The following is a 26,209-nucleotide window of genomic DNA, read 5'->3' as shown; positions in this document are numbered from 1 at the left end:
CCGGGAGGCCTGGCGTGCTGCGATTCATGGGGTGGCAAAGAGTCGGCCACCACTGAGTGACTGTAATGAACTGAACTGAACTGAGACTGTAGCCCTCCAGGCTCCTCTTTCCATGGGCTCTCCAGGCAGGAATACTGGAGTGGGTTGCTATTTCCTTCTCCATCATTGAATGTGTTAGTGCTTTTTTGTTTTTGTTCAGTCGCTGAGTCGTGTCTGAGTCTTTGCGACCCCATAGTCTGCAGCATGCCAGGCTTCCCTGTCCTTCATCATTTCCCGTAGTTTGCTCAAACTCATGTCCATTCAGTCGGTGATTGCATCCAACCATCTCGTCTTCTGTCACCCTCTTCTCTTGCCCTCAGTCTTTCCCAGCATCGGGGTCTTTTCCAATGAGTCAGCTCTTTGCATCAGGTGGTCAAAGTATTGGAGCTTCAGCACCAGTGCTTCCAATGAATATTCAAGGTTGATTTCCTTTGGATTGACTGGTTTGGTCTCCTTGCTGTCCCTTGAAAGATTCTCGAATCTTCACTAGCACCACAGTCTGAAAGCATCAATTCTTTGGCATTCACCCTTCTTTCTTTGCTTCCTTTTTGCTTTTTTAACACCTGTGAAATCATGCACAGGCGTTCAGACACTGACTCTGACTACGTAAGCATGGCGGGGCTCAGCTATATGGCCATATGTCTTTGTGCAGGCAACCTTCTTAGTAATCTGTTGTGAAGTCTCTAAAGAATGCATCCTGTTTGTAGAAAATAATGGGAATCCTGTTATTAAGGGCAGCTATTTTGTTATGATTATAAGAAACACATGTTTGTTTGTCCCCAGGTGTTTCTGGATGCAGGAAACACTTGCTTAATGATTACAATCAAGAGATGGCCAGTGGCTCATTCCCTGTCATAGTTTCCATAATTAGATCTTCTTCCGGTGTCTTCACTTCAGAGATTAACTAGAGCAACTGTTCAGATTCTATAAAGCATTGAGAGAAATCTGAAGTTCTGTGAACTATTAATCACAATAACATTAAACTGGTGATATATGAAGAGTGAGTTTAAAAAATATAAAATAAGTGTAAGAAAATATTTTAGGCTAGTGAAATCTCTTGGCATTAGAGATTCATTTTCTTTCTTTATGGTGATATTAATATTTACACTCATGTTTTAGATCAGTTTAATATGACAATTTCAACCTCTTCATGAACTTTATCATAAAATATTTGTTATTGCTTATAATGACTTTTTATTGCATTTTGGGGATTTAGTAACTTGAAATCAAAGTATGAAGAGATTTCATTATTTGCAAACCTATTCATGAATTAGTTTTGGATGAAAAGAACTATAATAAAACCAGATTTTTTCAAACTAATTTAGAAAGTTGAAATTTATCTTTGTGCTATTGAAGTAATGAGGATTGATTAATTAAATTAATTATTTAAACACTGTTGGGTAAAATTTAGCCCAATGATAGTAAATGATACAACTATAACTACAGTAATAATAATTGATCACATTTGAAAGTTTATTATGTGTCAGGCCCTGTGCAAAATGCTTTGTAACCCAGTCCAATGTAATCTCCAAAACAATTCTGTGCAATATGTATTGTTATTATTATCTCTATTTCACAAATGAGAAAATGAAGGTTTAAGGACAATAAAATATAGTTCATGAACAAATTGAAATTCAGAGCAAAATAGTAAACTCAGGAATGAGAGCTCTTAAAAATCATTTTATATGCTGTGGATATGTATTTGCAAATAGAGCTTTAATGACAGACTTTTTTTTTAACAGAGAGGGAGGAGACCTTGACAGCTCCCTTTTAATAATTGAAGTTATAATGTACACTTGAACTTATAAAAGCTGCATGCTTACATACTTATCCCATTGTGAACAAAGAAACAAAAGCCTCAAAGATTATTAACTGGATGAATTCTTAACATCAAAGTTGTTTAATTTCTTGCAACTTTAGATTCATTTGTTGAACATATACTTATCCTTGAATATTATAAAAATAAAGAACACACTACCTTTGCCTTTTCTGAGGCCTTGAGATATGACTTGTCTTGTGATGCCTTCAATATTTAACTCTTTGTTTCAAAGGCTACTTTTTAGTAATGTGAGAAGATTATAACAGTTGCCTCAGGACCTTAGATGACAGTGAGGGCCCAGGACTGCTCATTTGGAGTCAAGGTGCCAATATCTCCGGTAGGACCATCTCTAGATCTGTGTGAAGTCATTCTCGTCTGGTGGTGGCTGCCCTTCTCTACCCCTTTAGGAAAATGCCAGGCCTTGTTCTGATGGTGAATACTGAACACACTGGTCAACAGAAAGCCCAGCGAGGAGCAAAATGCTGCCTTGGGAATTTAAGTTCCTCTGTCAAAGGCTAAATTTTAGTCATGAAAGGGAAAACAGAATGGCTCTCTCAGCACATTACAAGAGGGGCAAAATGATTGCTGGCTTGAAATGAAAGTGTCTTAATCTGTCCAGGATGCTGTAGCAAAATATCATAATGTGGGTGGTTTATAAATAATAAAAATTTATTTCTCATGGTTCTGGAGGGTGGGAAGCCCACGATCATGGCATCAGCAGATTTGAGGTTTGGTGAAGGCCTGCCCCCTCATTAATGGATGTCTTCTCACCATAACACTCACATGGTGGAAGGGGGATATCTAGCTCTCTGGGCTTCTTTTATAAGGGCACTGATCTCACTCATGAGGCTCCACTGTCATGGCCTAATCACTTATCAAAAGCCCCACCTCCTAATATGATCACATTGGGCATTAAGTTTCAACATATCAATTTTGGGTGGATGTATATATTCAGTTTTATCAGAAAATGTCAATGAAATGTGAGTACTCCACTAGGGTGACCAGCCATACCTCAAAGGAGTCTCCAGAACTCACAAGGACTGTGGGATAATTAGGAAAAGTAGCAGATGTGTTAAAAAACAAAACAAAACCCAAACCAAAAAGCAGCAAGCGGTTCTGGGGACCAGCGCCTGTGGGCTTCCAGCATGACTGACTTTAGAAGGTGTTTGGCCTCCCTGTGTCTCAGAGCTTTCCCTGAAAATGAAGATGAGGTCATCTCTAAGGTCTTATGTGGAATGAAAATGCAATGACTTTTATGAATATACATTTTCACCAAAAACTAATGACTTAATCATTTTACATGTTAATAAATGAATATTGTTTGTCATGTGTGACACATGACAATATTGTAATTATAAGTAGTTGTAGGGGAGTTTTGATTAGTCAGAGGAAGGAAATTAAAGGAGGAAAGGTTGTCTTGAGAAAAAAAAGAGGACAGTTTGTGGAGTCACAGCTTGGAACAGATCACTGCCTTTGATGGAACCAAGTGGTCTGGTTAGAAACCCCTTCAAAATAAATTTCAGTTGAAACTTGGTGTAAGAGGCAATTTTAATTCCTTAACTCCTATCTCTTCTATGTGAGGACGGTGCGTCCTATGACTTTGAAAGGTGACATTTATATGAACCATTTTGTGATTTACATGTGACTTTGTGTTCCAATTTATTCGAAGAGGATGTGCACTTCTTCACAAGTGTGTGCATGAAGTCTTGACAACTACTTTTGCAGAGAAGAAAAAAAATCCATCAATCATTGTCCTTAGAAATATGTAGGTAGCCCTGAATGTGAGCAGATACAGTGGCAAATGTGGGAGCACAGGGAGGTTCAAATTTGGCAATGGCTTTACATACTTTCCATGGGTAAGAAAAGATGGAGGGGAGAAGATAGTGAGCAAGGGGAGATGCCTTTCTGGAATAACTGCAGAGTGACAGCCTCGTCCCAGTAGTGGGATATCTTAGTAGATGCTTTCTCTTCTAACCCAGCACTGTTTAGGTGGGTTAAGAGTCTAGCTGTTCCTCCCATTCACTGCTTGGATCTCCCTCCTCAGGATATCACTGCCGCAAAGTAACAGTGGCCAGTGGCCCACGAGTCTGCATGGTGAAAAACAAGGGGAAATTTTGTGAAGGAATAAAGAGTTTACTCCAATGTTTCATTATGAAATTTTCAAACATATAGCAAGCTTGAAAGAATTTTAAATCAATACCCATAGGCATATAACCCAGTGCTCACCATTCATATTTTATGTTATTTGATTTATCACATATTTATCTATCAAGCAACATACATAGCCTTAGTCAGAATTCAATATTTTTAAATAGTTTTCTTTTAATGTAAAATATACAACAATGAAAAGCAGAGATCTTAATATATATTCATTGAGTTATGATAATGTACCTGTGTAATCTACTGTGTATCAAGATATAGAACATTGTCATCTCCCTGGAAATTTCCTTCGTGTGCCTTCTCAGTGAGTCTTGAAGATCACTGTTCTGTTTTTCTCCTGTATATTAGCTATACTTCCACTAGAACTTTATTTAAATAGAACCATATAGTATTTGCTTTTTTGACATAATGTTTTTGCTTATATAACATAATGATTTTGAGATTCATTCATGTTGTGATGTCTGTCAGTAGTTTGATCCTTTTTTGTTGCTTAGTAGTATTTCATTGTATGATATACCAGTTAGTCTGCTGTTCTCTTGTTGATCCCCATCTGGCTATTTCCAATTTGAGTCTATTATGACTATAGCTGCTATGAGCATTCTTGTACAAGTCTTTTGTAAATATATGTTTCATTCTCTGGAAAATACCTAGGAGTGGGATTTCTCAGTCGCAGGGAAGGTGTACATTAGGTTTTATAAGAAACAGCCATAGCTTTTCCAAACTATTTATCCTATTTTGTATTTCCACTGATGACACATGAGGTTCCAGTAGGTCCACTGCCTCATCAACATTGGCTGTTACCAGTCTTTTTAATTTTAGCCATACTGGTGAGCATGTGGTAGTATCTGTTATGATCTCAATATTTGTGTTCCCCTAAAATTCATGTTGAAATCCTAATGCACAATGTGCTGTTGGTATTAGGGGTTGAGGTCTTTGGTGGGAGGTGATTAGGTCATGATGAGTGCTTATATAAAAGAGGCCCTGGAGACCTTCCTACTCCCTTCTACCACGTAAGGATACGAGTAGATGTCTGACCGGGAACAGGGCCCTTCCCTGACCATGCTGCCATCCTGATCTTGGACTTCCAGCCTCCATAATGGAGAGAAATAAATTTCTGTTGTTTACAAGCTACCCAGTCTTTGATACTTTGTTGTATCAGCCCACACAGACTAAGATAGTATCTTATTATGGTTTTGATCTGCATGAAGATGGCATTTCAAAATGCTTAAAATTTGAGTAGGTGAAAAGAAGAGAGAAAATCTTGATCCTAAGGTTACTTAAAGGAGGTATATAGTTAAAGAAATGGGGAGCATACTGGAAAGACTGAAAAGCTGATTTAATAAGTAATATATTGAAATTTTGCTGTGTCCAGGGTAAGAGAAGAAAGCCAAAAAACACTCATAAACATCAAAATCAGCTAATAGTAAAGGAAATATATAAGGATGAAATCTTAGACAAGACTAAGTTAAGATGATATATTTTATGTACATGCTATAGAATTCTGTACATAGCTCTGGGTAAAATGAATAAGAATCTTAGGAAAATAGTTATCATTATAATGCTACCGACCTGTAGGTACATGTATTTTTTATTTCAGTGCTATTTCTACTAAATTAACTTAAACTTTTGAGTTTTATTTTGCAGTTATAATGTTATCAAGTTATAAGGTAAATACTCTTGAAGAAATGTACAGTCATATTAATTAGTTATCAGGTATAGAAACTAGGACAGACTTACTAATAATTTTCGTATTCAAATCATTTGTGTCTTCTATATTTAAAAGCTTTCAGAGCTAAAAGAGATTTCAGTTCTGTGTGTTTTATTTGGTCTCCCTGGACTTAGGATAATCTAACATTCTGACCATGGTAAGCTAATTTAAGTAAAGTATTACATTAAAGGAACATTACATTAACTTTTTTTGCATTCTCTTATAACATCCACTTATATAATTCACATTTATAATATCCTGCAAGATTCATAACTTTCTAAATTTCAGTTTCATAGTTTTGCCATTTTTGGTTAGAAAGTACATTAATTACATTAAAAAAGTAAACCATTTCTCTGTTTCTATTTCAGATTCTATATTAGAGATTCCCAAGCAAGATTTTTTTCAAGAAGCAAAAACTCTCATTGCTCAACATTATAAGAAAATAAATGAGGTTAGTGTTTTGAACTTAACTAACATCGTATTTTTCAGGAAACTAATAACAGTTTTTGTATACTACAACAATTGTTCCAAATGATTACATGATCCCTAGTAGATTTTGAACAGAAGGGAAAATGAAATCCTTACTAGCTGTAAAAATTGATTTCAGATTGCCTTTAAAAATAAAAGATTTTTGAGCTCTACAGGTTATTTAATTACATATTTGTTCAGTTTGTACATTTAACTTAATTATTAATGTTTTCTGTTGTTGAATTACAGTGGAAGTTTTTGGATTAAATATCTCAAGATCCCGCTTTAAACACAGTTAGATGAGGCTAAACTAGAAAACGCACTGTGAGATGCAGCCCTCCTGCGCCGCCAGCATGCACACTCACCTGTATCTTCTCCCACGCCACTTTGTGTTAGGGCTGTGTGCCAGTCTGGTTGTACCTTGAGGGCAGTAGCTGTCTTTTCTGAATGCTGCATCCCTAGCAGCGAGCCTTGTGCCTGGCTCAATAAGTAATTGCTTAATGGCATAGACTGGCGGGAAGGGATGAAAGGGAAAGGGGTAGCAAAGAGATAGGAGACGAGGGCACAGGATGAAGTTTTGGAGGAGAGCACGCAGAGGGGAGATGGGGACTTTGGGGAGCAGCGGCTGCGGTGACAGATGGCCCTTTGGGGAGACAGGTGAGAGAAGGAGATCTTAGGATGGTTTCCTGTGTGCCACACTGCTCTCTCTTTTGAATATTAAAAAAAAAACAAACCATACTTTTAAATAAAGATTTTAACTTTTTCCATGTTTCCTGTTGAGGGGGAGGAGGATTATATTTTATTTTAAATTGAGCTTCTGCTGTATGATGGAGAGAGTCAGCTCTATGTATACATATATCCCCTCCTTCTTGAGCTTCTCCATCCCACCCCCACTTTGGTCACCATGGAGCTCCAGGCTGAGCCCCTGTGCTACAGAGCACGTTCTGACCAGCTATCTGTTTCACACAAGGCAGCGCACACACATCAGTCCTAATCTCCCAACTTATTCCTCCTCATCTACGCTGCATCCACCTATCCGTTCTGTACTTCTAGGGTACTCCTGTCCTGAAAATACGTTCATCTGTACCATTTCCCTAGATGACACGTTTATGCATTATATATTTTTCTCTTTCTGACTTACTTTTCTCTGTATGGCAGATTCTAGTTCCATCCATGTCTCTATAAATGACCCAATTATGTTCCTTTTATGACTAAGTAATATTGCATTGTATATATGTATCACATCTTTATCCATTCATCTATCAATGGACATTTAGGTTGCTACCATATGACCTAGCAACTCCACTACAGAGCATATACCCCAAGAAAACCATAATTCCAAAGGACACATGGACCCCCAATGTTCGTTGCAGCATCATTTAAAATAGCCAGTACATGAAGGGTTATACTTTTTACACGTGCTTGTTTTGAATGGTCCTATAGGCTGAGACTGACCATAGGTGGTTTTAATCTTGTAATCAGCATTGTTAACATTGCTTACTAATTTTTGCCCCGAATCAATTAGAAGTACTTATAAATTGTATGGATTTCAGTAGTAGGCATGTGAGATGAAAAGTTTATACTCTTCAGAGTTAGATAGCTGTGCCTTAGAATCTTCACCTACTTTTAGAATTTTATCTGATAATAACAGGACAAGATCTGGTTGCTTGGTAAAATGTAATACCAGTGTACTGAAACCTCCTTATTGGCATTTTGAGTTGGCATCTGTTTACTTTGTCTAAACCTTTTCTTGTAGGGAGAAGAAGAGCTGTAGCTCTATCTATGGGCTAGAGAATTACTAGACTAGAACAATTAGTTTGGATAACTGCCTATCAGAGGCCTGGGACTATATTATTTTCTATTGCTCAAGGTAGTCAAAATTAATAAGCAATTAAGTGATTGGAAGGATCTAAAATACATATCCAATTAGTAATATGCTTTCTTTGAGAACCTATCTCCATGTATAAGCAATTATTTCTGATTCAACAGAGAATTTTGAGGATGTTACCATTTTTTTTTTGACATTTGAAGATTCTCCAAAAATGGTTGAAAATGAATTCTTATTTGTCTATTTGAAAACTTCTATTTTAAAATTGACCTTAAAGCTGTATTAGAAAACATCACATTTGAGGAAAGCATCACTATTTTAAAATTTATATATATATTTTAAGTTGAATATAACACTTATGCTTGTAAGGGCTTTTAGAGAACTATGAGAGATAACATCTACTTTCTCTGACTATTGTCATGTGCTTTAAGTAAATGTCTTATACAGTAAAGTACTTTGTAAAATATATTTAGTGGATATAATTTTCTTAATTTATTACCAAATTTATTACCTAGTTTTATATAGTTAAATTTAATTAAATTTATTTTTGTTTATAGAGTAAAGTTCCAGGTACTTCTATAAATGTCTTCAGAAATAAACATCAGAAACCAAAATCTACCAAATTCATACCTTTGGAGATCAAAAAAAAGGAAACACTTGATGTGGTCCAAGAACTTCAGGCAGCATACAAAAGGATTTGTTTTCCCAAGGACCGTTCCAAAAGTGGACCTTCTGAGGAGCTGCCACAATGGACTGCTTTCAATGAGCCACACATTTTTAGAAAAATGAAACACAAGGAGCCTATAGATCTAGTTGTGAAAGGTAAGTTTTTTGGTGGAGCAAAGAAGTTCAGCAAGCCATCAGGCAGAATTATTTGCTTATGGTGTGCTTGTAATGAAATTTCTACATTCAAACAAAACTCCACATTTTAAATGCTAGCAGTGAAAGGCAGGGAGGCATGATTGAAAGAGCTGCTAACCTCTGGGAGCCACCAGAAGGTGAAAAGAAGGCATCCTCTTGGAAAGAGGAATGCAGAGGAGTGGAATGGGTTGGCCACTTCTTCCAGTCGACACAGTTCCTAGAGCAGGCAGAGGCTCATGGCTCTGGGGTCTGATGTTGAGCGGGGTAGCTAGGTTAGGTGAGCTATTCATGAGGATGTTACCCTAAGACCGTAAATGGAGTTTCCTTTAGGACCTATTGTGGTAAAGGTTTCTTCTTTATCAGGATTTCGGTAAAGTGGAAACTGGTGGTCTATTTAAGCAGAGTAATACTGTTTTCTGAGACTAATGTGTTTTCCTGGCCAGAATAAATGACCTCTCAAAATACATTTCTAGTTATAAACTTTCATAACTTCGTCTACGTTTCCCTCTTTTGTTATTGCTTACTATGTTATTCACTCATTTGAATTTTTTCACTCAGTGAGTGCCTGCCCTGTGCCAGGCGTCAGGAGTCAGAAACACACGGCTTCAAAGGCTCAGAGAGTAGTGGTGGGACACATACTTGGGTAATTTCTTCTATGCATTCTGACAACTGCTGTCATCCAGTTGGTGCAAGGGATTACGGAGAAACTGAGAAGTAACCAGCCAGAAGCCAGAGGGAAGATGTCTCAGACGAGATCTCATTAGAAATGGGTTTTAAGGAGAAGTTCATTAAAGGTAAGTGGGAACAGGAGAGGCCATTTGAAACAGTGGAAGAGCTAAAGGACAAAAGAAAGTGATATGTCTTGGGGAAGGAGAGATTTGGTAAGAAATGAAGTTGAGGAGATGGGTGAGACGAGGCTTTGATGCGATGACAATAGCAGACCCAGGAGTCGACCCATGTGTATTCGAGAGCCAATGATGATATCAAAGCTGGGAGATGGGGAAAGAGTGAGGTGTGACTACTTCTGTCTCTCAAGAAAAATCAAAGTGGCAGTGCAGCCTGTGGGGAGAATGGTGGCAGAGAGAGAAGAGAGGAGGCTGCCCGGAAAGAGACGGTCCGCGTGAGAGAGTGCAGGGCCTGAAGCAGGGCAGCAGTGAAGCATGAAGTGTCCAGGAGGGACTTATTGCAGTGTTTCTCAGGGTAGTATTCAGAACACTAGTCATGAGCGAGTCACCTTGACACAAGGGTTCTTTGGTTAGATAAGTTTGAAAAATGCATTTACTTCTTGGAGATTCATATTGAAGATTAATATATTGAGAGCTCTAAGAAATACTACAGGAAAGAAATCTGTTTAATGTTTTTAACCTGCCTATCACCAATTTGTTTAACCAAAGAATTCCCAAAGAAAGATACTTAGGTTTCTAGACGGGAAAACTCAACAGGTAGCATTAAGGGAATTCAGAGGGAGAAGCAGACTTAGGGCAGGTAGAGACAGGAATGGAAAAGATGATCAATTCAGTTGTAGACCTGTTCAGTAGACATGTACTGGGAGATAAACAGTTGGAAGTTGGAAATGGAGCTACTTAGAAAGAACCAGGTTAAGACTGAAGATTGATGTTGGGGATCACTGCCATACATGAACCATTGTGGGGTTCATGCATTGTTCAACCAACATTTATTTACTGTGGGAGAGATATAGAGATAAAAGATGTTACTTGCCCTCAAGAATTTCAAATTTCATTTATGTAATTTGTGTGCAGTTGGATGGAGGAGGATAAATAGGTGATTATAGTATAGTGTGACCGACTGTAATAAAAACAAGCGCTACTGTTTTGAAGTCAATTGGAAAAATACCTGATTCAGATTTAGTAAGAGGGATGGATTCCCAGGAGATTTAAAGCCTGATAAATTTTTAAGGCTGAATAAGTGTTAACTCAAGAAGGAAGAAAGGTACCATGAGAGTCAAGCATCTACATCATAATGAGTATCCGAGAAAGTGATGATAGTGTACTTGAGGGAACTAAAATAATTTTAAATAACTGATATGAGGCTTGGGGAATTCGAGAACAGCAGAACATTGAAATTTAACCTGAAAGTAATTCAGATGTTTTACAGAACAGTTGCAGTGATCACATTTGCATTTGAGAACATACCATGGCAGTGGAGGTGAGATGGGGTGAATTTTGAAGGCACAGAGACCAATGAGGAGACAGTAATTCCCATAAGCAAGGATGACTTGTATTACATTAGTGGCGCTGGGGATAGAAGTGAGGGGAGAGATTTTAGACATATTTGAGAAGTAGAGTTATCTAGGTTTGGTCAACAGTAAGGTGGAACATCAGACATAGAGAAGGGCTGTGGGATTCATGGGCTTAGTGGTACCAAGTGGCACCATGGAAACATTGAATTAAAGAGTTGGAGATGCATTCTTATGGAATGGTGAAACTGCCACCACAATAAGTTGAAATCTAAACTGTGTACATACCGAGCTCTGTAGCTCTAGGTGAAGAAGTTGGGAGGAAACAGCATTACTAAAATGTGTTGGTGGTTTTGGTTGCCTTTGGAAAGTTTTTATTATAAAAAAGAGATGAACTAAGAAGACTATTGGCTGGTTTGCAAGCAGAAATGAGAGAGCGTAGAGAGGGACCAAGAATTTGGGTCCTTGGTTTTGAGCAAATACCTACTAAGACTTACCATTGTAGCAAAAATCAGATTAATGATATGTTTTTACCAACCCAGGCCATTGTTGCAGGTAATCCAAAGGCACTATTAAGTTGAGCGACTAAAGCAGGAGGTGGAGAAGTGAAGATACAAGGGAGATTTTAAAACTATGTCTAAAAAAAGAGCTTTGAATGTGGTTATTGGTGTGCAGAATTGGAAGAAAATAGGTTAAAATATCTACCAAATATTTTAGAGAATTTTATTGCTGAAGAAACCGTGAACCTTGATTCAACTGAATATTCAAGAGTAAAATAACCTGGCTTTATCTGGAAGTGGATCACAAAAGCTATACAGTCTCCAAGGGGAATAATAGCAATACGTGGCCCAGGTGCAAGGAAAAACTTCTCAGAGTGGATCCGGGGGGCACTAAAGAAATGAACAAGGGAGTGCCTCTCAGAACAGAATCCTTGTCTGCTCAGGGGACTTCTCAGCGCCTCCCCAGCAGGATTCTATAACTTTCTTTGGCCTAATGATTGCTCCACTGCTGGATGCTGTATGCTTCTGGGGAAAGGTGGAAATAATTTATGAATTTGGTACACATTGTTACTAGACCAGAAGGAGCCACAGCTGGGCCTGATGGAGAAGATTACAAACAGCCAGAGATCCTGGGCTCTGAGCTGGATGCAGTGCTTTGGTGGAACTTTGGGTTGTCTCCTTTGTGTCCTGTCAGGGTATAAAAATGAATGGATATTTGATGCGCAGAGGGGCAGACTATGCAGAGACTGGCTAGATGCTTATTATATCCTTTTCTTCCTGAGTACTTGGCTTAAATACACTCCTCACATCCCTTGTAGTTAGGAGGAGCTATCTGATTGAGACTTGGCTCAATGGATTATAGCTGGAAGTGGTGCACATCCATAAAAATGTCTCTCTCGTGTTTGGCTCTCAACATGACACCCCACGTTTTCAAGCATAAGGGCTCTTTTTCAACATTCTAAAAACAATTGCAGTTTCATTCATGGGAGAGTGATCAAAGTGCTTTTAGTATCTGTTGATCAAAAAACTTTTGTTCGGACATGGAGTAAATATACAAAGGTTGGTGAGTGAGAAAAAATTATCATGACTTGTTCCTTCACAGGACTTGTAGTCTAGAAAAACAGATATTAATTAAGTTGTCACCTGTATTTGGATTGAGAGCATACAACACATGAATTGGACCACGTCTGGGGATCAACGAAGGTATCCTAGAGGAAATGTCATTTGAACTAAGGTATGAGAAATGGGAAGGAATTTCTCAGACAAGGAGTAATTCCTGCTTGGAGTTCTGGGTCTATATGCAATGGCCCAAGTGAGGGAAGCACAGAAGTGCTTTCACGAAAGGGCAGAAAGAGTAGGTGTGGCTGCAGTTCCGATGAGGAGCTGAAGAGAGGTCAGCTGCAGCTGTCAGAAAAGCAGAGCCTTGTTAGTGAGGCCTAGGAAATGTTCCACAACTGCTGTAGTGGGGGAGGGAGGAAGCTTGATGTGCAACTTTTGCCGGTTTCCATGTGAAAGTACTCTCACGTAGCCAATTTCAAGCTGCTGATGGGACACCACTGATCACGGGAGTTGGGATGAGATGCACGCAGTTTGCCCTCTGGAGCATTTCTGGCAAACCCTGTTCATGCAGTCTGAGCTCCTCTGGGCTCACTTCCTGTGTCTGCCCCTGCTGTGCTGAGGTTCCTGCCCCAGGCTTCCCCAGCGCCTTCCTGGCTTGAGACCCCTAAAGAATGGGCTCACCTGTCACACAGGAGGAGCTCGGAAGGGAGGGTGAGGGCCGATGGATAAACATTCCTCCTTTCTTTGCCAGGGCAGAAGGGTCTCAGTTACGTTCTGTAAAGCTTCTCAGAAGGTCCCAAATAATTAAGCACCCAGATTCTTGTTGTAGTTGTCAGCCCAAAAAAGGATTCTTACATTAGTTCTCCCTTTTTTTCCTCCCACTCACCCCTGCTTTTCATCCCTGATCCCTGAAATCACATCCTTAAAATAGTCTCTTAAAAATATTTTGGTGGCAAGTTGTCAGTACTTGTCCAAAGATTAGGGGTGGAGTGTGAGGAAAAGAAAAATAAAGGAAGGGTGATTCCTAGGCTTTAGGCCTGATGAACTGAAAGATAAGAATCACCATTTTCTGAGATCGGGGAGAGAGAGAGATGTAGTTTTGGAATAGGCAGAAACCCAGAGTTGAGATTTAGGCACATTATGTTGAGGTTCTTAGTGTACATGTATATAAATGAAAATGACCAATAGACTAGACTACTGTACTCCAGACTACTGTCTAATAGGTAGTCTGTTATGTAATTGTGGGTGCATAAGAAAGATTGGAGTCATTAACATGGAGATCTATGTCCAATAGAAATGTAATAAGAGCTACAAAAGTTGTAATTGAAAATTTCCTAGTGGCCACATTAAAAAGTAAAAAAGAAGCAGGTAAAACTAATTTTAATAATAGATTTATTTAACCTAATATATCAAAATGTGATCATTTAATAGTTAGCATAAAAATTATTAAGGAGATATTTTACTATTTTTTTTACCCCAAGTCTCCCAGATCCAGTGTGTGTTACAGAAATTGGATTAACCACATTTTAGGTACTCAATAGCTACAGATGATGAGTGGCTCCTGCATTGGACAGTAGAGGTATAGATTTTATTTATAATCATAGACTTAGAGACATCATCTAAAAAGTAAATGCAGGTAGAGAAAAAAAATCCAAGGACTAAGGCCTGGCAGTTTCCAGTATTTAGAGAGCAGGAAAAGGGGTACCCAGCAAAGAAGTAGAAATGAACAGCTAGGAGGGAGGTCAGGAGAGTGTGAAATATGTTACTCATGGTTCAGTCAGGGAGGAGGAAGGCTTAGACAGGAGGAACAAAGGAAGACAAGTTCTCAGGGTCTCTTAGAGAAGGTGGGTAATCCTTCCTTATGATGGTCTGTCTCTTTTGGGGGATTGTCCTTTTCAGTTATTGTTTGGTTGTTCAGTTGTGTCCAGTTCTTTGCGACCCCAAGAACAGCAGCATGCCAGGCTTCCCTGTCCTTCACTATCTGCCGGCGTTGAATCGGTGATGCCATCCAACCATCTTATCCTCTGCTGTCCCCTTCTCCTCTGGCCCTCAATCTTTCCCAGCATCAGCATCTTTTCCAGTGAGTCAGCTCTTCATATCAGGTGGCCAGAGTGTTGAAACTTCAGCTTCAGCATCAGTCCTTCCAATGAATATTCAGGGTTGATTTCTTTTAGGATTGACTGGATGTCATCACGAGGTCAAGGTTTTGGGGGATGGAGAGTGTGAGAAAGAAGTGAAGGAGGACACTGGTCCTCCTGACAACCTATTATAGGCTGTGGTGAAATCAGAGACATTTTACTAGGAAAATCTGCATGTGTCCTACCATACAGCTGTGAAGTGCTGATCTCAGAGTTTATATTCGAATTAAAATTGCAATCTATTTCTCCAGGTTCTTATCTCAAAAATGTATATTAAGTCTGTAACTTGGATCTATTTTTTAAACACATTCCCAATATTCACTTCGGTGTGAATGGATGCATGATTGAAGATAGCAGTCACATTAATTCTAGAACTTGATTAAAGTTTGTGAGATTAGAAAGAAAAGTGAGTCCTGTGTGTGGTGTCTATGTGCCTTTCACTCATGCTGCACTGAAAAATTCAGTTGTGTTACCTTCGATAAGCTGAACATCTTATGTGAGGACAGGCCACATATTCCTTGAATTCGATCCAAGGATATCAACTTTAAAAATACACTGCAGCAATTATAATATCACATATCTTTAGTAAATATGTTCTCTGTGCTTGCATGTACTGCATGCTTGTATTTTTCTTAATAGAGCAAAATAAAAAACATGAAATTATTTTCTTTCTGAGCACATAGATACTCTGCAGTACTGCTTAACCAGTTTCTGTTGTCATACTGCCAGCAACTTATGGGTCTTGATAATTAAAAGTCATATGTAAAAGTCAGTTCTTGTAATATAAATATAGTTACCATATATTACATTGTATTCATCTGCTTATGCATTCCCGTGGGAACAAAAAATACTGAGGTCTAATTTGAGTCATTTAAACTTGAAAACAGATTTTAGTTAATCTCAGTAAGATTTCATGATATTCATGTCAAGCAAGTATATTTAGGGAATATTGGGTTGTTCCTTAGCCAACTTGGAAAGGAATAGATGTGTGTCTGCATGTGTGTTTGTTCTTTGGTCTTCAGATCACAAATCTATTCCATTAAATATAAAATGAAGGCATAGTAAATTTTAATAGTGCTTTAAAATAACTATGGCTAGTGTCATGTTCATTTTGTTTGCCCATAGTGGTCAAACAACTTACCAAACAGTATTTTGAGCAACAGTGTTTATAAAATATTTTATTTTGTATTTTGATGATTTTAAGTATACATAGGATATTAACAAATATATTAAAACTGGTTTTTTTACTCGTTCCCACAAGATTATTTGGAGGAACTGAAGACCAGGTTCCATAACAATTTATAATGTGGAAACTAGAGATTTTTTAATGAAGTGGAAAATTAAACTGAATTTGGTATTACAAAATAATTTGATTTTGGAAGCTTTGAAACATGAAATATACTAGTCTTCCTCCCTGTATAAAAACAGACTCAGTAATTTCTAAATGAGGGAATAAATTCAGATAATATCTTTAGAGAGCATCATACAGAGCATTTTGTAAGAACTTCTTTGCTTCTTAGTTTTTTCCTGCCTTAGATATCTATGCTTCTTCCATTTCTTGTCAGGAATTTTCTTTTGCTTGTCTATGCTATTGAAGAAAGAACTTCAACAGAATTCTCAAAATTTGCAAATGAATATAATTATATAATTGTATAACCAATGTCTTGATCACAGTCCATTCTAATTTATGCTTTTTCTCTTTGGACTGACCTGGTGAGCTCTGAAATGGAAAGGTGCAGGATGGAGACTTAAAGTAAGACAGAAGACTCCATGCCTCTGTAGTAACATGGTTTACCATGTTGAAATAGCCAAAGTTCATAACTTTTAATAAATTAATAGCATCTTACTATGAGAATTATTAAAACAGTATAAAGGATTTAGAGACAGTAGAAATGCATTCTTCTAAACATCTACCGCCTACTAATTTTCTTACTAGTCCAGAGGACAACTTAGGGAGAACAGAGATCTTAGGCTAGAGTAGTGACTTTCAGAAATCTTCTGATTAAGTACATTTGTTCCATGTTTTGCATTTGACAGGGAACATAGGCAGAGAAGAGTTCAGAGGCTAGTGGCCTATTTTCCAGTGGGCTAAGCTCCCCAGGTAGCACGAATGGTAAAGAACCTGTCTGCCAATACAGGAGAGGTGAGAGACAATCCCTGGGTCAGGAAGATCCCCTGGAGAAGGAAATGGCAACCCACTCTAGTATTCTTGTCTGGAGAATCTCATGGACAGAGGAGCCAGGTGGGCTACAGTCCATGGGTTGCAAAGAGTTGGACACGAGTAAAGCAACTTAGCACACCTGGGGTCCTCCCTAGGTCATTGTACATAAAGTTTTCTGTACAAGTAAATGATACCAGCTTCTTGAGGAAGTACAAAGAGAGCAGTTCATGGTGTCCTAGAAATGGTTTCCTATTTGCAATGAAATCCTCCTTTGGTAGACATTCATTGTTTTGGGCCTCTTGACATCCTTTAAACTGAGCTCTGGTAGCAGAACCCTGATTTAACTTTGGAGAAATGCTCCTCCCATTGCGAGTTTGTGCAGAGTGGGGAAGGCTGTCCCTCCACCCTCTAACTCCAGAGCTGGCGTGTGATTTGGGCACAGCCATTGAGAAGGACTGATTCTCCTGGCCGCAGGGAGAGGTGGAGTGATTGGACTTAAGTCAGCATGGATGCTAAGAGCCTGAGGAACCTGAGAACACAGCAAGGAATTCTAGAATAAAGTCAATATGGAAGAATGAGCTGAATGATGCAGAGAAATCAAATCCTGATGTCACTGTTTGAGCCTCTTATCCAAGCTTTGCTGAAAACAAATGTTACCTGGAGTTTTCAGTTTGTATAATTTGTGATTTCTTCCTTTTTGACAAAGCAGCATAGTTTAGTGACTTCATGGGACGTAGGAGTTCAATGACCTAGATTAAAATCTCAGCTTTCATAAAGTAAAGATGGTGGAAGAGTAGGTGGACGTGGAGTACGTCTCTCCCCCAGATACATCAGGAACACACCTTCAGTCACAGAAGTGCATGCAGAACACCAGCTGAGAGCAGACAGGAGGACCTGACCAGTAGAAAAGAATATATAGAACCACGTAAAACTCGGTAGGATGAAAGAACTAGGCAGAAAAACTGGAGTGTTAATAGAACTGGACCTGATCTTGGCAGGTAGGGGAACTGAAGGAGGGCTCTGATCCCCACATCAGGGTAATTGTCTGAGTCAGAGGAGAAGCATTTAAGGCTGAGAGGGAAACAGCTGACCTGTGGCCACCTAAATGGAATGAGAATCAGACAGTCCTTGCTGCAGCCATGCATACCCTGGACAGGGACGAGGGTCCCCTGGAAGGCGCAGTGGCTGGGAGCTGGAGTTTAGGGGTTGCAGAGAAACCCCAGGGAGAGGGCTGCAGTTGACTGTGGAGAGACAGATTGAGGGCATGTGAGGGAGGAAAATGGGTGGTGGAAAATTCGTGGTGGGAAATGCTGGTGAAGGAAAGCCGGGCAGCCATGGAAACAAAGTAACACAGCTGAGTCACGCTAGGGGGTGGAGCCATCACCATAGCCTCTCTCCCCCAACACGCCAGCCTGGGCAGCTGAACAACAGAGAGCCTGGCCCATCAAATGCCTGAGGCGCTGAACTCCAGAGCAGGACCACACCCAGGGTGCCCCTTTCCGTGACTGATACATTGATCTAGAGAGTAAGACCCCAGGGAGGGGTGCCGCTCTATGTGCCTGACGTGCTGAACGACAGAGAAGGACCCCAGGCAAGGGGGTCTCTAAGTGCCTGAACAGGCAGAGCTATGGAGAAAGACTGGCCAAGAGGCCTTCTGAACACCAGCTACAAGAGGCTTGATAAAAGACTCTGATAGGGCCAGAACTCCTGCAGCAGAGGCAGTCCGTGTCCCTGCAACTTGGCGCCACCAAGGTCTCCACAAGCCAAGCAGCTGTGCCACCTTCACACTCAGCTCTCACTGGGGCAGAGCTGCCACAGGCAAAAGCAGTCTTGGATCTATGCACACAGGGTCGCTTCGGTTGTTTCTGGCTATTTGCGACCCTGTAGACTGTGGCCTGACAGGCTTCTCTGTCAGGGAGGGGAGTTCTCCAGGCAACTATACTGGAGCGTATTGGCCAATACTGGTTGACATACCCTTCTAGAGCACTGTACTTCTGCTGCCCTAGCCGTCAACCCCCTGAGTACCTGGTGCTGCCAGAACCCCTGAACCCAAGCAGCTGCACCACCTCCACAATTTGCCCACACAGGGGCAAACCCAAGTCCTCCAGGGCAGCCTCAGGAGCAAACACAGTGGACAACCCACAGGTAGAGGTGGAAATAAAACCACAGTTGAAACCCAGGGGCAGTGTGGCTAAGGAAGAAGAACCAAAACCTTCCCATCAGCTGTACAGTTAAACTGCAGATTAAATCCATATGATCAACTAAGCAGACTCTGTCTATGGAAGGCCATTGAGAGCTCCCACAAAAGAAAACGCACTAGCTCTGATAGCTGTGGACATGGGAGGCAAGAATGCACAGGAGTAGGACCAGATTAGAATCGGAGCCGCCCCCACAGCAGGTCCAGATATCAGCATAGTGTTGGACGGCATCCTAGGGAAGTGAGGTGGACTATGACTCCCAGCGAGGGAAAGGATGCTGACAGCAGTGACTCAGAAAAATATCTATTATTCTTATTTTTCGATTTGTTCTGTAGATTCTTTTGGATTTTTCCCCTTTTTTTAATTTCCTTTTCCCCCCTCTATTGTAGTTGTTGATATTTGTTAGTTTTGTTTTCATTGCTTTATTCCCCACTTGGCACCTTGCTTTAGTTTTGTTTTCCAGTTTGTGCTTTAGTTTTGTTCTTAATTGGCAAATATAATTTTTTATTTCCTTTGTTTACCAGGTCAATCTACTGTATTTTTGTTGGACTGTTTTGACTTTGCTCATGGATGTATATGTATATGTGTATATTCCATTATTTTAATTATTATTTGCCTGATTTTGTAACTGCCATTTGTCTGGGGTTCATCTTCGGTTTCTTGTTTTTAGATATTTGTTTTAATCTCAATGCCATAACATACCACTTGTGGAATCTTCACTCCTGACCAGAAATCAAGCCCTGAACCTTTGGAGTCAGAGCACTGACTCCAAGACCCTAGACTACCAGAGAATTAACCCTAGGGAGTATCAAATAGTGAGAATTCACACAAAGGAAATGACTTGAATACAAGACCCAGCCACTAGTAGAACCTTGTGCAGGATGCCTCATCTAAACAACAAACAAAACAGAAATACAAGCTCATCAGCAGCAGACAGTATTACCACCTCACTCAGCCTTGCCCATCAGAGGAAAAACAAACAAACAAAAACTCAGCACAAATCTCACCCTTTACGAAGCTCACACAAATCACTGGACCAACTTTAGAAGGGCAGAAACCAAAAGGAAGAAAGAATTCAACCTTCTTCAAGGAAAGAATCCAACTTTCCTTATAGCCTGGGAAAAGGCGACCTCAAATACAGTAAGTTAAATAAAAATAATGAAAAGGCAGAGAAATACTACACAAATGAAGGAACCAACTAGAAACACAGAAGTCCAAATAAATGAAGAGGAAACAGGCAAACTACCTGAAAAAGAACTCAGAATAATGATAGTAAAGATGATCAAAAAACCTTGAAAATGCAAGAATCAATTAACAAAGACCTAGAAGAATTAAAGAATAAACATACAGAGACAAACAACACAATTACTGAAATTAAAATTACTCTAGAAGGAATCAATAGCAGAATACCTGAAGCAGAAGAATAAATCATTGAGCTGGAAGATAAAATGGTGGAAATAACTTCTGAAGAGCAGAATAAAGTAAAAAGAATGAAGAGAACTGAGGACAGTCTCAGAGACTTCTGGGACAATATCAAATGCACCAACATTTGAATTATAGGGTCCCAGAAAGGAAGAGGTAAAGAAAGGGTATGAGGAAATTTTTGAAGAGATTATAGCTGAAAATTTCCTCAACATGGAAAAAGAAATAGTCAATCAAGTCCAAGAGGCTGAAAGAGTCCCATACAGGATAAACCCAAGAAGAAACATGCCAAGACACATGCTAATCAAACTAACAAAGACTAAGCACAAAGAAAGAATATTAAAAGTAGCAAGGGAAAAGCAACACATAACATACAAGGGAAACCCCATATGCTTAACAGCTGATTTTTCAGCAGAAACTCTGCAGGCCAGAAGGGAATGGCAGGATATATTTAAACCACTGTGAAAGGAAAAAATCTACAACCAAGATTATTGTGCCTGGCAAGGATCTCTTTCAAAATTGATGGAGAAATAAAAAGCTTTTCAGACAAGTAAAAATTAAGAGAATTCAGTACCACCAAACCAGGTTTACAACAAGTGTTAAAGGGACTTATACAGTCAAGAAATACAAGAGAAGAAAAAAGATCTACGAAATTAAGCCCAAACAATTAAGAAAATGGCAATAGGAACATATATATCAATAATTACTTTAAATGTAAACAGATTAAATTCTCCTACCAAAAGGCACAGACTGGCTGAATGGATACAAAAACAAGACCCATATATATACTGTCTACAAGAAACCCACTTCAGACCTAAAGACACATAAATACTGAAAGTGAGAAGATGGAAAAATATATTCCATGCAAATGGGAAGCTAAAGAAAGCTGGAGTAGCAGTCCTCATATCAGACAAGATAGACCTTAAAATAAAGAAAATTACAAGAGATAAGGCAGGCGACTACATAATGATCAAGGGATCAATCCAAGAGGCAGACATAACAATTGTAAATATCTATGCATCCAACACAGGAGCACCTCAATACATAAGATGAATACTAACAAACATAAAAGGAGAAACTGACAGTAACACAATAATAGCAGGAAACTTTAACACACCACTCACAACAATGGACAGGTCATCAAAACAGAAAGTTAATAAGGAAACACAAGTCTTAAATAATACATTAGATGAGATGGATCGTGTTGATATCTTCAGGACATTCCATCCAAATGCAGAAGAATACACCTTCTTCTCAAGTGCACATAGAACATTCTCCAGGATAGACCATATCTTGGGTCACAAATCAAACCTCAGTAAATTTAGGAAAATTGAAAGCATATCAAGCATCTTCTCTGACCACAATGCTATGAGGCTAGATATCAATTATAAGAAATAAAACTGTAAGAAACACAAACATATGGAGGTTAAATGACATGTTTCTAAATAACCAACAGGTTACTGAAGAAATAAAAAGGGAAATTAAAAAATTTCTAGAAAATAACAATGAAAATATGACAACTCAAAACCTATGGGATGCAGCAAAAGCAGTTCTAAGAAGGAAGTTTATAGCAACACAATCCTACCTGAAGAAACAAGAAAAACATCGAATAGACAATGTAACTTTACATCTAAAACAGCTGGTAAAAGAAGAACAAAAAAACCCCCAAATTAGTAGAAGGAAACAAATCATGAAGATCTGAGCAGAAATAAATGAAAAAGAAATAAAAGAAACAATAATAAAGATTAATAAAACTAAAAGCTGGTTCTTTGAGAAGATAAACAAAATTGACAAACCTTTAGCCAGATTCATCAAGAAAAAAGAGAGAAGAATCAGATCAACAAAATTAGAAATGAAAAGGGAGAGGTTACAGCAGACAATGCAGAAATACAAAGGATTATAAGAGACTATTATGAACAACTATATGGCAATAAAAGAAATGGACCAATTCTTAGAAAAGTCAACCTTCCAAGACTGAACCAGGAAGAAATAGAAATTCTGAACAACCCAATTACAAGCAATGAAATTGAAGCTGTGATAAATCCACTGAAATGTTGTGAAGTAATTAGCCTCCAACTAATAAAAAATAAAAAAAATAAAAATTTAAAAAAAAATCTCCCAAAAAATAAAAGCCGTGTAATAAATGGCTTCACAGGAGAATTCTATCAAGCATTTAGAGAGAAGCTAATGACTATCCTTATATAACTCTTTCAAAAAAATTTCAGAGAAAAGAACACTTCAAAACTCATTCTACGAGGCCACATCACTCTGATACGAAAACCAGACAAAGACAACACAAAAAAAGAAAACAAAGGCCAATATCACTGATGAACATAGTTGCAAAAATCCTCAACAAAATTTTGGCAAACAGAATTCAGCAACACTTCAAAAAACTCATACACCATGATCAAGTTGGATTATTCCAGGGATGCAAGGATTCTTCAATATAGGCAAATCAATCAATGTGATACACCATATTAACAAACTGAAAGATAAAAACCATATGACAATCTCAATAGATGCAGAAAAGCCTTTGAAAAAATTCAGCACTCATTTATGATTAAAACTTTTCAAAAAATGGGCCTAGAAGGTACCTCCCTCAACAAAGTAAAGGCCATATATGGTAAGCCTACAGCAAATATTATTTTCAATGGTGAAAAACTGAAGGCATTCCCCCTAAGCTCAGGAACAAGACAAGGGCACCCACTTTCCCCACTATTATTCAGCATAGTTCTGGAAGTCCTAGCTACAGCAATCAGAGAAGAAAAAGAAATAAAATGAATCCAAATTGGAAAAGAAGGAGTAAAGCTCTCACTGTTTGCAGATGACATAATACTGTACATAGAAAACCCTAAAGGTAGTATCAGAAAATTACTAGAGCTAATCATTGAATTTGTCAAAGTTGTAGGATACAAAATCAATACACAGAAATCACTTGTATTTCTATATACTAACAATGTAAAATCAGAAAGAGAAATTAAGGAATCAATCCCATTCACCACTGCAACAAAAAGAATTAAATGCCTGGGAATAAACTTACTTAAGGGGACAAAAGAGCTGTACACAGAAAACTATAAGACACTAATGAAAGAAATCAAAGATGATATAAACAGATGGAGAGATATTCCATTTTCCTGGGATGGAAGAATCAATATTGTGACAATGACCATACTACCAAATGCAACCTACAGATTCAATGTGATCCCTATCAAAATACTGATGGAATTTTTCACAGAACTAGGACAAAAAATTTCACAATTCATATGGAAACACTAAAGACCCCGAATAGCCTAAGCAGTCTTGAGAAAGAAGAATGGAGCTGGAGGAATCAATCTTGCTGACTTCAGATTATACCACAAAGCTACACTCACCAAGACAGTATGGTACTGGCACAAAGACAGAAATCTAGACCAATGGAACAAGACAGAAAGCCCAGAAATAAAACCATGCACCTATGGGTACCTTATTTTTGACAATGGAGTGAAGAATATACAATGGGGGCAAAGACAGCCTCTTCAATAAATGGTGCTGGGAAAACTGGATAACTACATGTAAAAGAATGAAATCAAAACACTTCCTAACACCATACACAAAGATAAACTAAAAAAATGGATTAAAGACCTAAATGTACAACCAGAAACTATGAAACTCTTAGAGGAAAACATGGGCAGAACACTTGATAACATAAATGAAAGCAAGATCCCCTATGACCCACCTCCTAGAGTAATGGAAATAAATACAAAAGTAAACAAGTGGGACTGATTAAACTTAAAAGCTTTTGCACAGCAAAGGAAACTATAAGCGAGGTGAAAAGACAACCCTCAGAATGGGAGAAAATAATAGCAAATGAAACAAAGGATTAATTTCCAAAATATACAAGCAGCTAATACAACTCAATGCCAGAAAAACAAACACCCCAGTCAAAAAATGGGAAAAAGACCAAAACAGATATTTCTCCAAGGAAGACATACAGATGGCTAGCAAACACGTGAAAAGACGCTCAACTTCGCTCATTATTAAAGAAATGCAAATAAAAATAACAATGAGATATCACCTCACACCAGTCAGAATGGCCATCATCAAAAGGTCTACAAAGAATAAATGCTGGAGAGGGTGTGGTGAAAAGGGAACACTCTTGCACTGTTGGTGGGAATGTAAATTGATATAGCCACTATGAAAGATGGTATGGAGATTTCTTAAAAAACTAGGAATAAAACCACCATATGACCTGGCATCCCACTCCTAGGCATATACCCTGAGGAAACCAAAATTGAAACAGACACATGTATCCCATTGTTCACTACAGCTCTCTTTACAATAGCTAGAACATGGAAGCAAACTAGATGTCCATCGACAGATGACTGGATAAAGTTGTGGTACATATACACAATGGACAATTACTCAGCCATAAAAAGGAACACATCTGAGTCAGTTCTAATGAGGTGGATGCACCTAGAACCTATCATACAGAGAGAAGTGAATCAGAAAGATAAACATCGTATTCTAATGCATATTTATGGAATCTAGAAAAATGGTACTGAAGCATTTATTTACAGGGCAACAATGGAGAACAGACATGGAGAATAGACTTATGGACATGGGGAGAGGGGAGGAGAGCGTGAGATGTACGGAAAGAGTAACATGAAACGTACATTACCATATGTAAAATAGCCAACGGGAATTTGCTGTGTGGCTCAGGAAACTCAAACAGGGCCTCTGTATCAACCTAGAGGGGTGGGATGGGGAGGGAGATTCAAACTGGAGGGGATGTATGTATACCTATGGCTGATTCATGTTGAGGTTTGACAGAAAACAGCAAAAGTCTGCAAAGCAATTATCCTTCAATAAAAAATAAATAAAGAAAAAAAATCTCATCTTTCTCACTCATTTGTTTCTTTTATTTCTTTAACCTGATTTGATTACCTGTTGCTTTTCAGTGATAGTCTCTTGGAAACACCTTCCTTATCTAGTCCTTATAGGAAAAATTACACTTAAAATATATGTAGTAGGCTGAATAATAACCACCCAAATATATCAGATCCTAATTCCTAAAGCCCATAAGTGTTAACTTATTTGAGAAAAAGATCTTTGCAGATGTGATTAAGTTAAAGATCTTGAGTTAAAGAGATTATCTAGATTATCCAGAGGCCCTCAATGTCATCACAAGCATCTTTATAAAAGAAAGCCAGATGGAAATTGTAGACAGTGGAGAGGAGATACAGTGTAACCGCGGAGGCAGGATAAGAATATTATGTCCAGCAGTCGAGGATTGTGGCAGCCTCCAGAAGCAGGAAGAGTCATGGACGAGATTTACCTGTTGAGCCTCTGAAGGTGTTCAGCACAGCTGACACCTTGATTTTGGATCTCTGGCCGGCAAAACTGCGAGAGAATACATGTCTGTCATTTAAAGTCACCAGGTTTTGGATAATGTGTTATGATGGGGATAGATATATAGTATACTTCCAAAACTAGGTTTCAACTTTAGACATTGCTTACATTTTCCCCCTTTTTATGAGTACCTAAGTGTGATCAATGAGCTGATTGTTTCAACTTTCATTTCCTAATTCATGAATGAGGAGTCTCTATTAAGCTCCTGCTTGAACTAGATACTGTGTGTCATGGGTCCTACTCTCATGGAACTTTCAGGTTAG

General features: G+C 38.6%; 1 protein-coding gene across 1 annotated transcript in view; it reads left to right on the top strand.

The window, feature by feature from the left end:
• Window positions 1-5,540: 5,540 nt before the first annotated feature.
• The window catches only part of IQCM (IQ motif containing M), a 307,184-nt gene continuing 286,515 nt past the window's right edge, over window positions 5,541-26,209 (top strand). The window contains exons 1-3 of the mRNA XM_043900747.1: window positions 5,541-5,589; window positions 6,095-6,177; window positions 8,580-8,844. Coding sequence (XP_043756682.1) covers window positions 5,541-5,589; window positions 6,095-6,177; window positions 8,580-8,844 — 397 coding nt within the window. The remainder of the gene's footprint in view (window positions 5,590-6,094; window positions 6,178-8,579; window positions 8,845-26,209) is intronic.

Source organism: Cervus elaphus, chromosome 5 (genome assembly GCF_910594005.1).
Source record: "Cervus elaphus chromosome 5, mCerEla1.1, whole genome shotgun sequence".
In the NCBI taxonomy this organism is placed as follows: domain Eukaryota; kingdom Metazoa; phylum Chordata; class Mammalia; order Artiodactyla; family Cervidae; genus Cervus; species Cervus elaphus.
This window is presented reverse-complemented; position numbering and strand designations above follow the sequence as displayed.